This window comes from Sarcophilus harrisii, chromosome 3, assembly GCF_902635505.1.
Source record: "Sarcophilus harrisii chromosome 3, mSarHar1.11, whole genome shotgun sequence".
Lineage (NCBI taxonomy): Eukaryota > Metazoa > Chordata > Mammalia > Dasyuromorphia > Dasyuridae > Sarcophilus > Sarcophilus harrisii.
The window spans coordinates 518,537,185-518,554,589 of NC_045428.1; the positions used below are offsets into that span (position 1 = coordinate 518,537,185).

General features: G+C 34.5%; 1 protein-coding gene across 4 annotated transcripts in view; it reads left to right on the forward strand.

Moving 5' to 3' along the window:
* The window catches only part of LRCH1 (leucine rich repeats and calponin homology domain containing 1), a 231,477-nt gene that overhangs the window by 96,279 nt on the left and 117,793 nt on the right, over positions 1-17,405 (forward strand). For all 4 annotated transcript variants that reach the window (XM_031961917.1, XM_031961919.1, XM_031961918.1 and 1 more), the window contains exon 2: positions 16,525-16,669. In XM_031961917.1, coding sequence (XP_031817777.1) covers positions 16,525-16,669 — 145 coding nt within the window. The remainder of the gene's footprint in view (positions 1-16,524; positions 16,670-17,405) is intronic.

Here is a 17,405-nt window from a genome sequence, read left to right on the forward strand (position 1 = left end):
AGACTTGCCCAGTGTCATCCAGGTGGCACAGCCAGCATTCATACTTGGGTTCTTATGACTCCAGTGTTCCTTCCACTGTCTCACATTGTTTTTAACAAAATAAATCCTGTTTATCAAAATAATAAATTTCTAGGATGCATTAAATCAAAATAATTTTGTAAGTAAAAATAATAAAATTAGTAAATATGAAAATATGAAAATAAATAATAAAGTAAAAATAAGAAATTTTTAGGAGAGTTTAAGTAAAATTAATTTTGTAAGTAAAAACAAAATGTTAAAGCTCTTAGGGAATTAGAAGACATCTAGTCTAACCTCTTTAAGGAACAGCATAGTAGAAAGAGCATTGGAACTCTAGGTGATTGTGGGAAGACAAGGGTTCAGATCTTCCCTTTGAGCTTCCTTCAGCTGATTGAGAACCATCTTGTAGAATCCATAGTTCAGTGACCTGTCTGTCAAGTCACACTATGTTTATTCATAGTTTTGACTTCACTTTAGATCAGCTAAAACATACAGTGTTTTTCTGAATGTTTCTCACCCAGAGATGCTTCATTAAGAAAGTGAATATTGTCTGAGGTTCTGACACATTCCCTAAAACTTTCCCCCTTTTCCCCCAACAGCTGCTGCATTGGAAATATCAATGAGAGATCATATTATGGGAAGAGGAGATATAGACCAAGTTCATTCTCTCTTACTCTTGTCAAGAGAATAGATTATAGAAGTTGGTCATTTGACAGCATCCATAGCAGATATGAGGTGGTTTTCTTTCTTTTCCAAGAACTTAGAAATGAAAACAGATAAGTAGAGAATTTATTATATTTTATTCTTCAGATTTTTAAAAATACCTTTTTGTAGTCTCCTGACAATGAACTTTCAAGTCAGAGTATCAGACTTACAGATCAGGATTTTTACTTTCCTTTTCTAAAGATAAGTTTAAAACCAGCAAAAATATGTATGTAGGACTTTTAAACAAAGACAAGTTAGCCTAACAAATTCTACTCTAAAGAATGGGTTTGTATGTCATCACTGAAATTTTTTGTTCAAAATTTGATCTCCTTTTAAAATTTGTTTAAATTTCTTAAGATTCTCTGAGTCATTTTCTTCAGTGATATAGATCACCTCTTCCTTGCCTTAGTAGTCAGTTTTGTGAATTACTATGGCCAAAATAATTCAGTCAACCTTCTGTTGAGGAGTCAGTTTGCTTTTACTTAAAACCTTTCTAAATTTAGTGTTATAACTGTTCAAGAAAACAAAATTCAAAAATGCCACAAAATAGTGTTTAAAAAATCCCTTCCTGGAATGAGGTCTTATTTCTGCCTATCCAAAAATTCATAGTCCTCCTTCTTTTCAAGGTCCAACTCTGACACCACCTCTTTCTTGAATACTTTCCTGATTTTCCCCTTCTCTCTACCATGCCACACCTGAAAAGGGTACTTCTTCTTTAACTTTTCCTGGACTGTTTTAGATCTCTCATTGGTCCTGGCATTGGACCTTATCAATTTGTGTACTCTGTCCTTCCTAGTTAGGGATATGATTTTTAAAAAATCTTTGTACTCTCATATGGCTTTTCACTTTGCAGATACAAATTAAATTCTTGTAGAAGGGATGAAAGAATTGAATAACTTATGTTCCTCCATTCTAATTGTTTTTTTCTTTTGATTATCCAATCGGACCTTCTCTGTCAAGAAAAATCCATAAATCATCAGATAATGACAGACCTGTGGCCTTTTTTCCCCACTGTGAAACTTGCCCTTGGCATTCACTATCACAAAAACATCTTTCTTATCAATATTGTCCTCACTAAATTTGAACTTTAAACATAAGAACATCAGTAAATTTGTATACAGTTCATTCTTTGTTCCATATTTGTTAAGTTTAGAAAGAAAAATGGCTCCAGGAAATATTTCAGAAAAGCCTAGTGTAACCATTCTTTTCTTAGATATTTAAAATTAACACCTGGGTATTTGTCTCCATTCTGCCACTTATGAAGTTATTTTAGTCAAAAAAAAAGTTACCCTACCTGTTAGGACTTCAGGGCCTTAAATGTAAAATGAGAGGATTTGACTAGATGTTCTATAATGTCACTTCCTGCTCTGAAATTCTATAATTGTATTATCTTTATTGGCCCCCTCCTTCAGTGTTAATTTACATTTTACTTTATTTGTACATTAGATGTTCACTTTTACCTCCTTACTCCAGAAGAACAAGGAACAGCTGGAAGCATACAGTAGAAAAGTTCTTAAGAGAATAATAGAGTAAGGAATAAGATTAGCTTTAATTATAGATTTTCCAAATAGGAAAGGACCTTAGATATTATCTAGACCAACCTCTACCCAATGTATGAATATCTCTCTGTGGTAGCATTGGCCAGAGAATCCCTTACATCTGTCTCTTAAATATCTTGGTTTCAAATTCATTCATTACCCTTCATTGCTCTCAAAATCATGGAATCTCAGAGTTGGAGATTTAAGACAACCTCAGTTGTACCCTGGATCTGACAAAAAACTTCCTTTTACATCAGTCTTTCAGCCTTTGCTTAATGAAGGAGTGCTTCTCCATGTTTTGGTTTTTTACCCAAGGATGCATTAGTTTTTCTCTCTGCTATGTTTCATTCTTGTCTTATGTCGATCTTTCAGTTCAGTAACAGTCTAAATATACAGTTCATCAACTGGCTTGTAAAATTAACTAAAATCAGTTTTAGCTTTAATGACTCCAGGTCCCTCATCTATATATGGGGCTAATAATTTTGTTATTCATTTGTTTCAGTAGTGTCTGATTCTTCATGAACCCATCTGGGGCTTATTTTTTGGGTTTTTTTTTTGTTTGTTTTTGTTTTTGTTTTTTGGCAAAGACTTCAGCAGTTTGCCATTTCCTTCTCTCTCTCACTTTATAAGTGGGGAAACTGAGGCAAAGATGGTTAAGTCATTTTGCCCAGGGTCACAGCTGGGAAGTGTCTGAGACTGGATTTGAAATCAGAAAGATAAATCTTCTACTCTAATATTTGTCCTGTTTACTTCACAGAACTGTAGAGATCAGCAAATGAGATATATCTAAGTGTTAGCAGACTGAACCTCTGTACAAATGCAAGGCTTGATTCTTTCATTGTTGAATAGTAGGATTTCCATGGGTAACAGTTGGTTTCAGAAGATCAGGAATCAATCAAATACTTATTAAGCAGCTACAGTGTGTTTGGTTCTGAGTTAGATTCTAGAGATACAAACATGAAGGACAAAATAATACCTTCTCAAGAAGTTTATTCTAGGAGAAAGAAAGTGTATAATAGAAGACAACTTCTCTTTAACATATCCCAAGGACAGAAAGTAGGTAATGATGGATAACTAAACCAAAGATTTTTTTTAACCAGTTTCTAGTATTGTATTAAATACTAGTATTTCTAGTATTATATAGTATTAAATCAGCAGGCATGTGGACTTGGTAGTGGGAATCACAGAATCACAAAATATTAGAGCCAGAACAGACCCCCTCTCATATTACAAATTATGAAAATGAGATCCAGAAATAGAGGCACTTGCTCAGGGTCATATAGTTAGTATGTGTGAATGGGGCTCATATTCAGGAATTCTAACTCTCGGATCAGTGCTTTTTTCACTATTTCCTGATGCCCTTCCTTGGCTGCCAGTTGGCCATTTTAGTTTTTTACCGATCTTTGTGCAGAGTGAAGGCACTATGCAGTTTAAGTAGTTTAATTTCTAGATAAAACCTCAAAATTTTAGCAAAAACAGAAATAATGGGATGTTTGCTTTAATTCTGTCAAAAACTAGAAATTTCCATAACAAGCTTAGAATTTTGAGATCTTTTCTTTTCATCAAAAAGGAAACAAGGTGAGCACCAGCCCTGAAGTCAGGAGGACCTGAGTTCAAATGTGGCCTCAGATACTTAACACTTACTAGCTGTATGATCTTGGGTGAGTCACTTAACTCCAATTGCCTCAGGGAAAAAAAAGGAAACAAGGTGACATTGATAAACTCAGATCCAAGTTTTCTAGTATTTTGAACCAAACACAGGTAGTGCTAATTTAATGAACTAATAATGATTATTACCTGTTTTAATACCCTTTCAAGTTAAATACATTCAAAGCATCTTGGGTAGAATGCAGTAATTAAATTATTAAGAGGAAATTTTGGCTATGCATTTTCCTGAAGCTTTATTTCAGAACCTTTACAACCTATAAATATGGATTATGCTACATTTACTGTTCGTCTTACTTCTCTGACTCTTATGTACCTCAGACATCATCATCAAATTTCTTTGAGGTTTGTGTGTGTGTGTGTGTGTGTGTGTGTGTGTGTTTCAGCATTTTGCAGTCGTGCTTCCTTATTTGACTTCTTTCATGTGTCTGTCTATATTTTGTGACATTGGCAGTTTTGTGATTAGCTTCTGAAATGTTGTCTTGATTAAGATTAAGCAATTGATTTTAAAATTAATTTGCATGGAATAAACTTTGAATCGGACAAGGATAAATATGTTTTAATTTTCAAATTATTACCATTATACTTATTCTGTTGATTGTCAAACAGTGGTATAGGGGATTCTGGTAACCCTGCAATGGCAAAATCTTGAATAATTGCAATATTTCTTAGGGAAAGGGTTCATCTGATAAGTGGAGCATTGTTGTTTGTTTCGGCTCTTCTTGTTGAAAGGTTTTCCAAATTACGGAAGCAAACTTAATGTATTTAGGAAGTACCATGCATTGCACCTGAAATTTATCTTTGATGATTGAATGTCTCGGAGGAAGGTGTTTGTAGTTATCATTTTGAACATCAGCTACAGTGCTATGTAGATGATTGGGCCTAATTTGTATTAATGTTTCTTTCCCTGGAAGATTTTTTTAAGTTAATTCTTTGATAGTAAGATCACTATCTAAGTGACTTAAGATCACATAGCTAGTAAATGTCGTGGGGACATTTGACCCAGGTCTTCTGACTCCAAGTCTTGTGCCTTATCTATTATATCACACTGTCTGTCATAGTCTTAGAAGGCCATCCAGTACAACCCAGTGTTGCGGCTCAAAGAAATGAAGTTTAGAAAGTTAATCAACTGGCCCAAGGCCACATTTGTGGTAAGCATTAGAAGTTTCAGAAGTATCTGAACCCAGTCATTTAGGTGCTGTTTGTTGAGGTTCAGTGTTGAGACAACATGAGGCAAGCCATTGAATAATTTATAGAAGAATCAAGGATACACTGACATTTTTATTTTCAGGAAATGGGGAAATACTGGTCCTATCACAATCACAGTGGATTGATTCAAAGGCAAAAAGCTTCTGGGCTCAAATACTATTGCAAAATTTGTGTGTGACTGTGGTCCAGTCACTCTTTCTCAACTCCAGTTGAGTTATCTGTAACTCAGATATCTGTAAAATGAGAATCCTAATACTTGTGGTGTCTCATAGGAATTTTGTGAGGAAAGTGTAAGTCCTTTTGCAAACCATAAAAAGAAATATGAATTGTTACAATATTGGTCACTTTTATTGAAATTTGTAGAAAAGAACAATTCAGTTAATAATAGCAATTCAGTTCTATTAATTGGATAATTACAATTTTATACTATTAAAATTTTTCAAACATGAAAAGCCTGGGGAAGTTTATGATTGAATATTTTTATTATAGCACTTTTTCTTCTTAGTGGATAATGTCTTTGTGATGTTTCAGCTTTAATATCTATGTAATCACAAACTCAAAACAGAATTTTGTTTCTTGATAGTAAGCCTTTATTTATTTATTTATTAATGGCAGGAGTAATCCAGGAGCAGTAGATAAATGATTTTTTTCCCCCTCTGTTCCCCTCATCTCCAATTCTTTAACCTTTTCTACAAAAGTCTTAGATTTGTAGCATTAGGAGGAGCCTTAAAGATCATTTGGAAAGTTAGGGCATTAGCTATTGAGCACTACCCTCACATTCTGTAGATGAAAAAACTGCAACAGAGGTTAAATGACTTTTCCAGGGTCACATAGCTAGTAAATGTCTGAGGTAGGATTTTAATCCAGATCCTTACACTAAATCCAGTGCATTATGTCCACATTGTTCCTTCCTACCCCCATCTCTCCCTCCCACTAGTTCTTACCTATTAGGAGCATCCAAAGACCATTGATAAACTAGGTTTCAGGGAAATTTCACAGCTTGCTCAGAATGACACAACTGGTGAGCATCAGTCTTCAGAGGGACTTTAATCTCCTTGATTTGAAACCTAAACTCTTTTGATTGCACTATCAATCTCCTTATTTTATAGTTGAGGAAACTGAGACCCAAAGAAATAAAACATTTAACCTACGATCACACTCTGTTCTAGGATATGAACCCAGGTTTCCTTACCTTAAATTGCATATCATTTCTGGTAGTAACTAAAATGCCAGTATCTCAAGCTATCAGGAAATTATACTATTGTTAAAGACTGTCTTCTCTAGAATTATAACCCCTTTCCCCAAAATGCTTGACTTGGTACTTAAATGCTTATTTTCACTACTTAGTCCAGACTCCAAAGACTTCCTAGTCTACCACCTTCTAGGGCACCTCCTTTTTCCTTCTTCCCTTCACCTCCTACAACCACCTTATATTTGTTTTATAGTGTGTGTGTGTGTGTGTGTGTGTGTGTGTATAATTTTATACATATTCTATATATACTCACATGTGTATATGTTGGATTGTAAGATCTTTGAATCTCCCATTGGATCGTAAGATCCTTGAGGGCAGGGGATGTTTCACTTTTGTCTTTGTATCCTCAGGGTTTAGCACAGTTCCTGGCACATACTGTTTAATAAGTGCTTTTAATTGTTAATGTATCTGCATCTCCAGTGTCAGATTTAATAAATAACTGTTAAATGCTACTTAAATATTAATGAATTTATATATAATTTACATAACAAGATTTTTTTATTTATAACTTATGTAATGTTTCTTCTCTCCTAATGTCCTCTTTCCATGTCTCACTATGACATGAAGATGATCCTAGGTCTTTAAAGGTTATGTTAGTGGAGAGTAAGATCAGGCAAGTCATATCCCTAATTTGAACAGTTTTTATTGCCAGCCCTTCAGTGAATTTCATGCCTGAGGACTAGCTTTGGTATGAGTGGGATGGCATGTTCCCAAAAGGTTGGCAGTCAACTGATGATTTCTTTTCATCCATTACCAATGACAGTCTTCTAAAGGCTAGAGAGCTTGTGATCTTTGTCAGTGGAGGAAATAGCCTGAGATGAAATTGCAGATCATTTGAAGTACTATCGTTGGGTAATGCTTTTAAGTTATATAATTCCACAGAAGTGTCTGAGCTAGATGGACTTTCAAACAAAAGTTTTAGAAAGTCATCTATTCTTACTACCTTCCATCCCATAACCTTGAAATCCTGTGATACCTAGTAAAACATGCAATATTCTTCTCTAATCCCTGATCAGACTGCTCTGATATATATACTTTCTACCTGAGCCCTGTTGAACTGATATTAGTTTTTTAATAGATGCATGAGGGAAATGCAGACCTCAGAATCAGGAAGGCCTGGATTCCAGTTCTGCTCCTATCTTAGGATCCTGGTCAAATGATTTAAGCACTCTAAATCTCTCCCCCTTTCTCTTTTGATGGTGTGTGTGTGTGTGTGTGTGTGTGTGTGTGTGTGTGTGTGTGAGAGAGAGAGAGAGAGAGAGAGAGAGAGAGAGAGAGAGAGCACATTATCAGTCTCTGGAACCCATTGTAGTCCTTCCTATCTGACTGACTCCCTGTCTTCCTTGTATCCTTTGGAGCCCTATCCCTTGCAGAGACCTGTGCTGAATAGAGACCCCAAGCTTAGGCCCTGCAATCCATCTCCCTCATAAACTTACTCTGCCATGTCTCAAGACACACATATCCATATGGAAGATGGCAACCAAAATTTATATTGCCTTATAAGTTAAAAAAAATACCTTTTTAAAAAGCTAAATCTCTGATAATGACTTGCTCGGGATCACACAGCTAGTATCTGTGGTGGGATTTGGATCTAAATCTTCCTGACTCCCAAGTCTAGTGCTAAGAACCATATCACTCTTCTTCTCTATAGTCCTAGAACTAGAAAGAAGCCTCAGACACCATCCATTACAAGTTCCTAATTTTGGAATCAAGGAAAGCAAATCTCAGGAAAGTTAGCTAGCTAGCCCAAGGCCACATGTGGTGAGCATTAATTTTTTAAAAGGGTTTTTAGTATTACATTGTGTGGAACTTTGTCTACCTCCCATGGTCTTCCATTCTACTTGATAGCCCATAGTATTTGGCACCATACTTGATGTAGATACTTAATAAATACTTCTTGGTTTACTAATAATAATCTATTACACTATTAATGAACTGGCTTTAGAATTTATGACTGACACATTAAACACTTTTAAGCCATTATCACCAAATCTGGGATAATGAATTTGTATTCCGTAGGCAATATTTGAAAATTACAACCTCCTGTGTAGATAACTTTCAAGTGAAAGAAATGAGCTTTAAAATAATAACATGCAACTCAAAGCATAGGATTTTCTGGAATTAAAAATGCATTTATAGAAAGTAATTTTAAAGGCTGCCCCCTATTATGTTTTTCCCCTCATCCATGTATTATGTTCTAGGAAGTTACCTGTGATCTTGGTGCTACTTGATATTAATGTCATTCCATTGTTGTTGTCCCCATCCCTATATATAATTTTTAGTGAATCCTAACCATGATGGCTATTTTGTAGCTGGTTAGTTCCAGATGACTAGAATGACCCAGTGTTTCTAATGCCATTATGCACTTGTAACTCTCTGAGTTTGCCAAGCCATACTTGGGAAATGCTCACTCAAAGGGTGGTGTAAAAACATATGGTGAGGTATGTGCAGGCTGCAGCACTTACAATGCTGATATAAGAAAAAACATAATATATACACACATACATGTATATATACATATATACACATATGTGTACATATACATATATAATCTGGAAAAGGAAATATGTATGAGAGGTCAAACAGAGAAGGAAGAAAGGGCAAGTGGTAGATTGATATTCCAATGACATTAAGAGGACCAGAGAATGGGCTTTAGTACATTTGATGAATCTGCAGTAGAGAATTATGGAAAGACAAAAGCAAAAATCTCACAGAATGAAGACACGTGAAGGGTTTGAAGCTTGAAGGAAGAAGTGTTCACATCATTGAGGTCATAGATTACTCTAAGTATGGGAGTACACACATACTCATTGGTGGTATATATTTATACTGAATTGGGACTTAGTCATGTAGGAGGGGAAAAAACTAATTAGGTATTAACAAAGAAAGAAAAGGTATCCATGTGCAAGACTCAACAGTAGTATAAGAGTAGAAGTACAAGATGTGTGGATATACAAAAGTACTGCTAGTCTAAAGCTGGAATCCTGTGTAATGGATTACGGAATGGAAAAATAAAACCTCCTGCTTGATGGCAGAAGACATAGCTAAAATTAATGAGGAGGAGGATTTATAGGAAGGTAGATTTTACATAAGGAAAGATAAAGAAAAATTTCCTAATGTACTACTGTGTGTGGTAGTGAGTTTCCCTGAAGCTAATTGTACTAAAGGACCATGCATTAGGGTATGTTTTAGACAGGATTTAAGATTCAGTTGGAAATTGAACTTAAGTCCCTTTTAACTCTTAAGATTTTGTGACATGAATTGGAGAGAGAGCTGTATACTCATGGACATGTATATCAGAGTAGCTCCAGTATTATTCTACATAGCAAAGGATCCAGACATAGAAGAAAGCTTAAGCAACAATGACATCTACCATGAGATTGGGACACATAGTCTGCTTTGGCAAACTAGTTGAAAAATAGTGGCTCAGAGAGGAAGGCGGCCCATCCTTTATGGGCTAGTTATTGATATAGACATTACCCTTAAGGAAATGTGGTTGTGATCTCAAGAGATACTGGGCAGATGACAGTAGATTGGTTAGTAAAATCATCTTTCATTCTTGAAAGAGACTATTGAGCTCATGCCCTACTCTTAAGGAATCAGCAAGGCCATCTTTGAATGTGCACAGGGCAGTGCCTTTCATTAAGATGGTGACTCATAAAGGTCATTAGTAACTTGGAACATAAAATTTCTTTAACAACATTATATAAGCCAAAACTATTTTAATTTGATCTTACTGGAAACAAGAATTTATTTTTGTCTTTCAGGATCAGATCTTTTCTTTTTCCACTAACCAGAAAATATATTGTTGATAAGGCCTAAAACTTTTTTAGTAGCCAAGCCCTTTGATCTGGTTGTTGTTGCTCACCTATAACTCAGGATGTTGTTGTATGTCAAGTAGAATTTGTGTTCAAGTACCACCTTCCTTTTTTTATAAAACAATATTATGCCTTTGTGGCAAATTTTGCTGACCAAACACCAAAATTCCATTGACTGTTTTTCTATCCTGACTTGCTTATTTTAATTCATTTCACTACTTTATTTTGGGGATTTGCAAAGCTTATTTTGGCAGTGGAGAAAGTTATTGTTTTATTTCTGGCTACATGCATTTCACATGAATGATTACAAGTGAAGAACGTGCTCCAATTAAAAGGCGGAAGCTAGAGTAATGTGGCCTTCTGCTTCCAGTTATGTATGTGACCTTATGCAAAAATATTTTGTGTTTTGATTCATTGTTTATGGTTGTGATTTCCACTAAGCAAAGGACTAGAAAAATAATAAAGCTGGAGGAGTAACAATAGATCATATTTATATAGTTTTCTGGTTTTACAGTGCTGTACAAACCTTTCTGTATGAGCCTAAACAAGAGATTACAAGAATTGTTGTACACTTTTAAAAATTTTTACAAGGGAGGAAACTGAGAATCAAAAAACTTGCCTGAGGTCACTCAGCTGTTAGTGACAAAAGGCAAGGATGTATCCAGGCATTATCTCCTACTATGCCACAGATGTTTTTTATCTCTATCTTTATAGCTGTCTGAGCAACATAAAAGTATTAAATGTCCCTAGTTATTTTTTCTAACCACATATTGGTTATTAGAAATTCTTATTCCATGAGAAAACAGAAGGTTAAGGGCTTCAAAGCTGATCCCTTATGGAAACAACACCTCTCTCTGTTACAATATGTGCAATCCACATCTGCCACCCAGTCAAGATACTGGTAATTGTTATTTAAAAATCTCTAGGTCATTCTAGTTCTTCAAACCTTCAGTTCTCTTCCAAGCCACCACCCCTTCATAGGCCACTTAATCATCTTTTCTCCAACTTGATCCTGTGGTGAACCAGTTCAACTCTACACGTCCTGGCCCTCTAATTATATACCTGATTTTGTCTAGCCAAACTTCAGCCTTGTATTTCTACCACCATTCTCTATCTTTTTTTATTATAAAATTATAACAATAATTCTGATTATGTCCTCTGCAGATTTATGTTATACTACCTCAACTGGGCCCTCACTATTATTGCACAATCCTTTTCTACTTCCATTATCAACTCACTATCCCATTCTCTCCACTGGGTCTTTCAAACCTTTTCATCCTTCCTAAATCCTCCCATGATTTCTCCTCTAAGGTGAGAACTTTGTGTCATTTCTTGCCAAAAAAAATTGAGGCCCTTCCCCCTCTTTTTTATCTCATATCACTCAAATGCCTTCTGCTACTTTCTCTTCCTTCACTCTTGTCTTACATGAATGTTTATCCTTATTCCATACCAGAGCAAACAAATCCCTCTTATCTTTGCACTCTATCCTGTTCCACCTCATCTTCTCCTACAGATTGTCCCCTCTATTGTTTTCCTCATATTTATTTTACATATTTCATCGTGTACTGGCTCATATCCTATCCTAAAAAAACCTCACCTGAGCCTTCCATCCCTGCTGATTATCATTCTATAACTCTCCTCACTTTGTTGAAGAAACTCTATAATAGGCGCTTGCCTTTCCTTTCCTCTTACAGTCCATCTTCCAGCCTCTTCATTCCACCAAAATTGCTATATCCAAAGTTATCATTGACCTTTTGATTGCTCAATCCAGTGGTCTTTTCTCAATTTTCATCCTTCTGGAGTTCTGTGGATTTTGACACTGCTGATCCCCCCCTTTGCAACATCTCCTGTCTGACACTACCACCAACTATCCTGGTGCAGAGCATTGCCATCTCATCCTAGACTATTGCAACAGCCAGCTGGTAGGTCTGCCTGCCTCAATTCTCTCCCTCCTCCAAGTCATCATTCATTCAACTGCCACTGTTTTACCTAATGTGCATAGCCTGTCAGTGTTGCTGTTCTATTCAGTAAAATTCAGTGTCTCCCTCTCACCTCCAAGATCAAATACAAAATAATCCAAAGTCTTCAAAAGTCTTCATGATCTAGGTTTCCCTTCCCCACTTTTTTAGATCTCTTAAACTTTTCTCAATGCCATCTACTCTTATTGTTGTCACTAGATAAAGTTGTTGTTCCATGAACAAATCACTTTGGGCATTTTCTCTGGCTATTCTCCATGTTTGGTTTCTCTCCTCATATTCCCCTACTGGTTTCTCTTGCTTTCTTCATGTCTTAACCAAAATCCTAACTTTTAAAGGAAAGCTTTTCTAATCTTCCTCAATTAGTATCTTTATGTCCTCTTTTTATTTACTGTTATCCTGTATATTTGTATATACTCATTTCCTTATTGTGAGTTTTTTTTAGGACACAGTCTGTCTTTTGTTTCTTTTTATATACCTGGCATAGTACAGTTTTTGACACATACCAAGGACTAATAAATGTTTATGGACTATGTCTGCATTTTGCAAAGTTGTTACTAAATAGGCTTAACTGTTAAAAGCCTATTTAGTGGAGGAGACTTGTTTCAGTTATAGAAAATTTAGCAGAAATACACTATTGACTCACTTATTCTTCTTTTAATAATGAGATCTAGTAATGAGTGATTTAGGATAAATGGGCAGAAATTTCAATGAAACAGACTGTGTCTTAATATAAAGAAGAATACTCTAATAAATAAGTAGTATATCATTTGTAATCCTATTATTATCACAAACTTTTTAAAGATAGTAATTGTTATTTATCTTTGCATCAAAGCCTAATAGTGGTTTCCTTATACATTGTAGTTATTTAGTATGTATTTTGTTTTCATGAATGTTGTTATATAATTTAGGATGCCAATTAATCTAAGCATTTGAAACAAGAAAATCTTATTTTCCTGATTTCAACTTTGTTTCAGTTTTATCAGTACTGTTTTTCAAAGAACTCTTTTTTTTTGAGATACAGCAAATGTGTAAATTATACCATATTCATGTGCATAACTTTATCCATTTAAGACTATCACTGATCCTTCTATGAATCTAAACATATTTTCCACAAACATTTTTTAATATTGCTATTTGCAAATTCAGCCTCATAATATCTTTGCATTTCTTGTACCTATTTCAGTGATGTGCACAAAGTGGGAGCTTAGTAAATGTTTGTTGAATTTAAACAAGCAAACTATAGCTTTTTAAAGGAAGCTAGCTATTCCATAATCGGTTCTCTTTGCTAAGTAAGATTTTCACAATGTTTAGAATGAAAAAAATCCTTAATTTAGTAATGAGAAGTTAGATTATGGGATTTAATTTGTGCTTATTTTTTATAACTACAAGAATTTAATTAAAAAAAAAACATTTTGGGGGCAGCTAGGTCATGGAGTGGATAGCGCACCAGCCCTGAAGTCAAGAGGACCTGATTTCAAATGTGGCCTCAGACACTTAACACTTCCTAGCTTTGTGACCCTGGGCAAGTCATTTAACCCCAGTTTCCTCAGCAAAATAAATAAATAAGTAAATAAATTTACCTTTAGGCAGCTAATATTTATCAGGATATATATATATATATATATATATATATATATATATACACACACACACACACACACACACACACATACATACATACATATATGGGACAGAAATTTAGGATAGAAATTTTATTTATGATTTTAAAAATTGCACTTGAATATGCTATTTGCTTTTAATTGATAATAAGATAAACATAGAATGCTTAAAGCTGAAAAAGAATATTGGAGAATCATTTGTCTCAAATTTCTTATTTTGTAGATGAAGACATTGATATGTGACACCCAGCGTGGCTTAAGTGATTTGTTTCCAGAATCACATTTTGAGTTAAAAGCAGAGCTAGGCCTAAAACTTTTTTCCCATTATAAATTTTAATATAGATTCTGTTCTCTTTTCAAGGATTTTATTTATGGAATGGACTTTCCACATTATGAATTTTGCTGGGGAAAAAAAAACAGCAATAGTGACAAGGACATTATTTAATGAAAACCATCTTTAGAATTGGCTTTCACCAATTGCTAAAGCCTCCTAATCATGTTTATTCTGCATCATTTACATTCACTTTATTGAAAAGTTCTAACATTTGTTAGAGGAAAATAGGCTTGAGGTTTAACTCAGGCCATTGCTTAATTTTCTTTGAGAAAACAACACACACATTGTCAACACTTTCTGGGCAATTCTCCAGTATTGCAGTATATTAAGAAGCTCACATTAAGTAATGAGTTTCAGGAAGAAAAACCCTAGAGGTTTCTGGAATTTTTTTCCCATTAGAATCTAAAGTTTCATAAAGGGAAGCCAGCAATATTTCTCTTACTTTAATATATGTGGCATTGTGGATTTATTTAGGTGTTTCTTACTCACTTCAAATTAATTGAAATTCTGTGTTTATGAAAGTAGAATGGTAGTGATAGAAGAAAGGGAGGTGACAACCATAATGCATTTGCAGTTATTTTAAATAATCAGTCTACATTGATTGAGTACCATAGGTAGTACAGTGAACTATAATTCTTTGCTTTTTATTTCTATGCTATGTTTCACTATTCAAAGATAGAGTTATTTACATCGATATATTGATGTCACAACCTGTGTTGAGTCTCGATTTCCTTATCTTTAAAAGAAAGGAGTTGAATTAGGTCCCTCTAAGATTTTTTGAAGTAGTTAGATCTTTAATTTTGAAATCCACATTTTATAACAAACATTTATTATTTAGTATGTTCAAAGCAATATTTTTGCAAAATCTTTATAAGATTCTTAAACATTATTTTAAAATATGCTTACTTCTAAAGTTAAATAACACTAATCATAGGAATTTATTTTTAAATTATTTTTATATTATTAAAAATATTTTATGCTAGTGTATTGCAAAAGTAAAAACAAAACAACAAACATAAAGTTTTTTTTAAGCATACTATCCCAGTCTGCATTCCAGGTTCATCAGTTCTTTCTGGAGGTGGATAGCATTTTTCATTGTGGGTTATTTGGAATAGTCTTGGATCATTGCCTTGACCAGAGTAGCATCACAGTTGATCATCCTACAATATTTCTGTTACCCTGTACATATTTGTGAACCACAAGATTTTAGAGTTGGAAAGTCTTAGAGACTAATCCAAACTCACCTCCCTATTTTATAATTGTAGAAAATGAGTCCTCAAGAGATGAAGTGATTTGTCCAATGTCACACAAGCTTGAAGAAGGAGGGCCATGAGTCAAATTCAAGTTCCAGGGCTATTTTATTAAAAATCTTAACAGTATTAGAAACAATATAAAACTAATCTATTGACAATTTTTGTTTTTGTTTTGACCTTTACCATATCTATCTCTACTCATACAACCATGAATCATCCTCTCTTGCTTGGACTGTTGTCATAGTTGTCTAACTGGCCTCCTGTCTCAGATGTTCCCTTCTGCATCCATTCCTTACTCAAAGAGTTTTTTCTATTGCATAGGTCTGACCATCTCACCCTCTTCTTAACTCCCCTTCCAACACCCTGCTAAACCTCAATATGTTTTTCTTACTTCCAGGGTGCTCCATCTCCCTTGCCTTTGTAGTGATGATTCCCCCTATTTTTGCCTGTTATCCCACTTCACCCCTACCTTTTAGCTCTCCTAGCTTCCTTCTAGACTCATTTCAAGCACCATCTTCTCCAAGAGATTTTATCCAGTCCCTTCTTTTATCCTGATTGTCTATATACTTTCTCCTCTTTTAAAATGTAAATTCCTTGAGGGCAGTTACTATTTTTTCCTTTATTTATGCAGGCACGGTGTCTGGAAGCGTTGTAAATAAAGTGCTTGGCTTGAAATGAGGAAACCTGGCTTGAATCGCACATGGGGCAATCATTTAATATGTTTGGGCTTCCATTTCCTTAATCATCAAATGATAATAATAGTATTTGACATATAAAATAGGGATAATAAGCTTTTAACTCCACAGGATTGTTGTAAGACACAAATGCGGTAATATATGTTAAAACACTATATAAATATATATATATCTTCATGATCTAGGTTTCCCTTCCCCACTTTTTTAGATCTCTTAAACTTTTCTCAATGCCATCTACTCTTATTGTTGTGAAGGTGCTTTAGATAGGCAATGAAAGTTGCCACATACATGAAAATGCTGTCTATCTTTAAAAAAAGAACTAGTTGTTGTTTTTTTTTAAATAGGAAAATATGCCAAGTAAGAAAAATCTACTTAGAAAGATTGTATCACTCATTGTTGCAGATTTACCAACACAAATTTTATTTTCTCTTTCTTTTAGATCTCTCCAAGAACAGATTGATTGAAGTTCCCATGGAATTGTGCCATTTTGTATCTCTGGAGATATTGAATCTGTATCACAATTGTATCAAAGTTATTCCAGAGGCCATCATCAACTTGCAGATGCTAACTTACTTAAATTTGAGGTAGGTTAATTAAACAGACTATTAAAGAAAACAGTAGATAGGTATTTTTTAAAAAACAAATAGTCATGCTTTGATTTCCTACATTTTTATTTCTAAATTTGTTAAATCTGTTAATATTGTTTTAGGCTTACTTGAATATAACCATGAGTGCTTTTGTTTCTGTTTTTTGTTTTAAATTATACTATCCACACTTTTCTTCCTTCATATTTGTGGCCATTATGCTGAATGGCTTGTAGTATTTATAGAGGGATTACTGTGGTTATTCACTTTGCCACAGTCCCTTATTTTCTTCCCTCCATTTTCCTCTTTACCCAAAGATCTGATATAGAGTGGGTCATCTCCATGATTGTTTCTCTTGGATGGATATTATATGTGTACACCAAGTTAAGTACAAAATTAATTTGGAAGAGGAAAGCAGAGTGGATTTCTTTGGGAAACTGCAAATTTCTTCTCAATACTCTATACTCACTGATGTGGGCAAACTAGAAATACTAATACTTTAAAACTTGAGAAATCAATTCTGTGTCAGTGAAGAAGAAAGCCAGGTGCGGGGGAAGAATTCAGTTCTTGAGAAGTTTCCGCTTTCCCTTTTCCCTTGCTTTCTTTTGAGTTTTCTTCTTTAAAAGTTTCCCCTATGATCCTTGTTGGCCTTTGTTCTCATGCTGTTATTTAGCCTTAGATAGAATTTATTGCATGTTGTGATCTATATTCCCAAGTAACCTGATAGAGCAGACCT